The sequence below is a fragment of the Sinocyclocheilus anshuiensis genome, unplaced genomic scaffold (assembly GCF_001515605.1).
Source record: "Sinocyclocheilus anshuiensis isolate Anshui unplaced genomic scaffold, SAMN03320099.WGS_v1.1 scaffold234, whole genome shotgun sequence".
Taxonomy (NCBI): Eukaryota; Metazoa; Chordata; class Actinopteri; order Cypriniformes; family Cyprinidae; genus Sinocyclocheilus; species Sinocyclocheilus anshuiensis.
The window spans coordinates 1,883,837-1,889,083 of NW_015544165.1; the positions used below are offsets into that span (position 1 = coordinate 1,883,837).

At 38.9% G+C, this 5,247-nt stretch overlaps 1 protein-coding gene across 3 annotated transcripts in view; it reads left to right on the plus strand.

Moving 5' to 3' along the window:
* Positions 1-5,247, plus strand: part of LOC107695814 (la-related protein 4-like) — a 12,421-nt gene that overhangs the window by 5,863 nt on the left and 1,311 nt on the right. For 2 of the 3 annotated variants that reach the window (XM_016495874.1, XM_016495872.1), the window contains exons 3-16: positions 56-199; positions 356-443; positions 564-700; positions 787-890; positions 974-1,084; positions 1,166-1,219; positions 1,301-1,513; positions 1,610-1,713; positions 2,525-2,566; positions 3,387-3,596; positions 3,965-4,016; positions 4,111-4,269; positions 4,358-4,482; positions 4,562-4,754. In XM_016495874.1, coding sequence (XP_016351360.1) covers positions 56-199; positions 356-443; positions 564-700; positions 787-890; positions 974-1,084; positions 1,166-1,219; positions 1,301-1,513; positions 1,610-1,713; positions 2,525-2,566; positions 3,387-3,596; positions 3,965-4,016; positions 4,111-4,269; positions 4,358-4,482; positions 4,562-4,754 — 1,736 coding nt within the window. The remainder of the gene's footprint in view (positions 1-55; positions 200-355; positions 444-563; positions 701-786; positions 891-973; positions 1,085-1,165; positions 1,220-1,300; positions 1,514-1,609; positions 1,714-2,524; positions 2,567-3,386; positions 3,597-3,964; positions 4,017-4,110; positions 4,270-4,357; positions 4,483-4,561; positions 4,755-5,247) is intronic. The other variant, XM_016495873.1, reaches the window with a different exon arrangement.

Here is a 5,247-nt window from a genome sequence, read left to right on the forward strand (position 1 = left end):
ATATCTTTATGATTTTAATAATTTATCTCTGTCATTTGTTTCTGTGTTCACTTAGATACCTCGGTAGGTAAACCGTACACGTCTGACTTCTCCACTCCTGAGGACAACAGCACCTCTGGTACTGTAGTAGGTGTGGTGAACGGTATGGACCCCCCTGACCAAAGCTTCCTGGTTTCTGAGCGCACTACAGCATCTAATGGTATTTGATGTTCACAATTGTGAAATATAAGTTTCATGTGTACATGTTAATTAGATAAATCTCTTAAATCCATCACTGCTGTCTGTTATTGGTGTTTTCAGTCAGCAGGCATATGCCACACATTTACCTTTGTTTATGCTGTTTGTTTACACGCAGTGGAGTCCAAGCTCCCTTATGAACAGCCTGTCTCTGAAGAGACTTTGCACGAGTCTCTCAAAAAAGAATTGGAGTTCTGTTTCTCCAGGTAAGTGCAGCCCTGTAATGCGATGTAAGCTTTCAATTTAATGCAACTAAGTAAACAGCACTTCACGGCCATTCTCCTCCCATCAGCTGCATTCACAGATGCTCCTCTTTCATCCCACAGGGAGAACTTATCTAAAGATCTATATCTGATATCTCAAATGGACAGTGACCAGTTTGTTTCTATTTGGACTATTGCCAGCATGGAAGGAATCAAGGTCCTTACAAACGACACTGACCTCATCTTGGATGTCCTCAGATGTACGTGCTTGCATCTATTTTGCATCTATGGTCCAATTTATTTTTATTCAAAGTGCAAAAATTAATATTACTCTGACTGCCTACAGCATCTCCTATGGTCCAAGTTGACGAAAAAGGGGAAAAAGTGCGGCCAAATCACAAGCGGTGCATCATCATTCTGCGAGAAGTCCCTGAAACAACGCCTGTTGAGGTGAGAAATGTTATCAAGAAGTAGAAGCTGTGGCTATCTTTGGATCCTCTTATATTTATGTGCATTTTTGTTGTTCTCACCAGGAAGTGGAAGCCTTGTTCAAGAATGACAACTGTCCCAAGGTAATAAGCGTGGAGTTTGCACACAACAACAACTGGTACATTACATTCCAATCGGATACAGACGCTCAACAGGTATGAATTTCTGTTATTATTTAGAGATTAAACAAATTGCTTGCCTTTGGATCGGAAACTAATTGGGTTTCCTCCATCCAGGCATACAAATATTTAAGGGAAGAAGTGAAGACATTTCAGGGAAAACCAATCATGGTAAGTTCTTTACAAAAATGTACAGTGATAAATTTCTTTATGTCAGATGGGTTCTTACGTTTTTGCGTTTCCTGTTCTCAGGCCAGAATAAAAGCCATCAACACGTTCTTTGCAAAGAATGGTTACCGCAGCCTGGACTGCAGTGTGTATCCTCAGCAATCTCACACTCAGTCCCAGTACAGCTCCCCTCTCTTCATGCAGCCTGTTTACAGCCCCCAGCAGCAGTACCCACTCTATGGCATAGTACCTCCTACCTGGACGCCTTCTCCTACTCCATACTTTGAGACTCCCCTTGTAAGTTTTCTAGATTGACAATCATGCACCTGACAATCATTTTTGTTGTAATACATTTTTGCATTTCATTATTTTGACTGATGCTGTTATCCACAGGCACCTTTTCCCAACAGTGGTTTCGTCAATGGATTTAGCTCAGCTGGACACTACAAAACTGGCTCAAATTCTCTCAACCTTAGCCGTCCCTTTAGCAGGAACCGGTGGGTCAAGTTGGGCTCTTTCATTCTACCACCAGTTTATTTTGAATTAATTAACTGTATAGTTCTAACCTCACTATAGAGTGCAACAGGGTTCAGGCAGTAAATTCATTGTCTCTATAAGGGAATTGAAGATAACTTATAAACTGTTAAAAGACAGCATTACTGTGAGCTGCGAGGTTATAATCAATGGTATATGCTTTTGTTGAAGCCATCAGCCCGCACTATTTCAACTTTTAAAAATTTTAAATAACTGTTTAGCAGCAGAATTTCTGGTGAAAAACTACATTATCCATGATTCTGCAAAAAATCTCCCACCAGTCAGAGAATCGAAACAGAAAAATTCACGCCAAAAGAGCATTTTAGGGCCCATCCACCCTCATGAAGCACTGCGAATTATGTGATAGTCAGTCTCCCTACACTCTCAAACTACTTAAATAAAAAATCAAATCCTTTTTAATTTGTCATTCACAATGTTTCTAGGGATTGTAGTTCTTTGCCTCATTAAAGCCAGTGTGGACACAGTCTTGTATTTTTTTTGTTTGTTTTTTTGGTCTGTTAGAACTCTTTAACGACGACTTTTTTTGGGGGGGGGGGAAATTACTGTAAAAATACTTCCAGAACCAAGGCTGCTGAAAAAGTGGATGGGCACTGTTGTACTCTATTGTAAAAAGATATCTGAAATCTGCATTCCCATTTTTGTATTTGATACAAGAAGTTAGAATGTTTCATTCATGTACAAGCTTCTTTTCTGTAGTGTAAGAATGTAGGCAGTTACAGTAGATCACTTGGATATTTTTTACTGTTCCCACAGTGTTCCACTCTATTCAAGAAAGAATGTAATAAATGCCTTCAGGTACAGCTTCAAAAACTTCAAATATCAACAATCATCAATCCATTTTTACTATCCTCTTCAGACAGTTAAAATACCAGCTTTGGTGTTCAGCTCTCTAGCTCAAAATTCTGGTTTACTAACCAAACGAGTGGGGGAGGGTTATAGGAGAAAATAATTATTGCAATTATTATTGCCTTACTTTAAACTATCTTTCAGACACACAGAATGCATATTGTGCAACTTCTGTGAGAAAGAGAATTAAATTTCCTGTGTTTATTTTACTCATTTGCATAATTTTGGTAACTAATTATTTTTGTCTATTATATTCACACTCAAATCATCACACGAATAGCTTTTTATGTTGAATGATCTTCATGAGTGGTGTTTAAACATTTCTGTCTGTTTTATTCATTTAAAGAAACATTTAGAATAAGGGCTGACAGAATTAATGTAAAATATTAATTTTTAGTGCATGCAATGTTGCATTAAATTAAATGTTAACTTACTAAAAATGTACTAACTAAAAAATTTATATTTTACTCCATTTACAGCCCTAATTTAAATGCCTGAAGTGAGTTTACTACAGGCAATAAACCATAAAAACAAATAAAATTGTGATAGATGCCAATGTAAGCTCACTGGCAGGAAAAAAATATACTGGTTTTAATGAATTTCCCTGTTTGTCTCCATTTTTGTTTTGGAGCCATTGCATGCTGCCCGTTGCTTGAAAGACCATCATCTACATCCATGCTCGTACATGTCTAGCAAAAAAAAAATGTTTGTATGGACACTGTTACATAGAAGCTAATCTCATGTGTTCTTCTGTTTCTGCTTTGAGTAGGAACCATGTGAAGCCTCAGACGAGAGCTAATGATGGTCTGTCTTCCACTGTGTCCCCGATGGCTCTTGTGGATGGACTGTCTGGTTTGCACAGTCCTCAGCCTCCCTCCAGCGCCGGGCCAGTGACGTCATCCACCGAGCTCAACTCATCCTTTCCACACCTAGCTTCCAATGATCCAAATGATGATGGTACCATGGCGGGACGTGGAAGGTTTGTCAGGTTTTCCTCTCTTAATACTGAATGTCATCTATTGTAACAATATAAATGTCTTTACTGTCACTTTTGATCAGTTTAAAAGGTCCTAGCTGAATAAAGGTAGTAATGGCTTACAAAAAAAAATCTTACTGACCCCAAACTTTTAAATGGTAGTGTATAAATGATCAAAATAGTCATTAGTTGCTGCCCTACTTCCTTTCCAAATCTCATGTGACCTACAAAATGTAATCCTTTAATTTTATTTTAGTTTAGCCTTGTGAACTAGTGCAATTATGGCGTGTTTCACCTCTTTGGAATGTCATTTTAATTCAAATTCAATCAGATTGCACATTTTGTAAATTTGTATTAATCTTTTGTTTCAGGAGAACGACATACAGAGGCACTCGAAGGCGGCGAGAGGATGATCGCACAACAGTAATACGTTTCTATTTATTGTGTTGCTGATTACAGTTAAACCTCTTTCTATTTATGCCGCCTTAATTGTTTTTTTTCTTGCTTGTTTCTACAGAGACCAGTTCCCCTGTCTCAAGTCAAGGTACCACCCCCCAAGTTTGACCTGGCTGCCTCCAACTTCCCTCCGCTGCCTGGCTGCTCTGCCAGTCTGCAGGGGGAGCCTGTGCTGGAGAACCGCCTCTCTGATGTTGTACGGGGCCTGAATAGGGAAAAAGTATGTTAATATAAGATAAAAAAGTTTTCACACCACTTTGATTGTTTTTTTTGTTTTGTTCATTGCTTGTTGTTTTATTTCTCTCCAGCAACAAAATTCAAACAAAGAGCCTGCTGTGAGTCCTGCAGCCCCAGCCTCAGGGGAGACTGTCTCCAGGCCCACCCAGCCTGTAGCCAAGATGACTGCTCACATCCCTGATCCTGCGACCTCCAGGTAAGCGATTGTTATAAATTGCTGGCATTCTGAATCCTGTTTTTATTAGTGTCTGAGTTTTGCTACTTGTGTTTTGTAGCTCCAACCACCTGGAGAAGAAACCGGAGACGGTGGAGCCTCCGGTCTATAAAGAGACGTCTGTGACCTCTGCCCCCGTCGCAGCCGTGCCACCCAACCCTGCCCCAACAGCATCTGATCCAAAGCCTCAGGCCACCTCGGCCACGCCTGCAGCCCCCCAATCTAACACTGCCCCCTCCAGTTCCCCCGCGCTGGTGAGTTATAGCGTCTCTCAGGGTGATGGTTATATTTAGAAGGGCCAAGTAGTCAGTGGCATGAGTGTCTTTAGGTTCAAGGCCCTGTTCTTTTTCTCATTATCTCTCTCCACTTTTTCATTCTTTCTAGTCTGTCCTACAAATTAAACCACCCTGTTTCTAGATTTAAGTTTTTTTATTTTTTTTTTTATTTTTGTATTTTTATATTTACATAGTACAGTGTATTCCTACATATTACAATACATTTTATTGTATATTTACATATTTGTTTACTGTTACATGTATTTTTTGTAGTGTAAATATTGCAGTGTAATATATTACTACCATGTAACTTATTTTTTTATTTGTTTTTGAAAAGTTTTGTTAAAATGTGAATTCTATATCACAAAATGTTGGGTAATGTATGTTTTTACCACATAATACAGTAAAGATATTTGGCTTTTAAAGGGGTCATATGATGCGATTTCAATTTTTCCTTTCTCTTTGGAGTGAT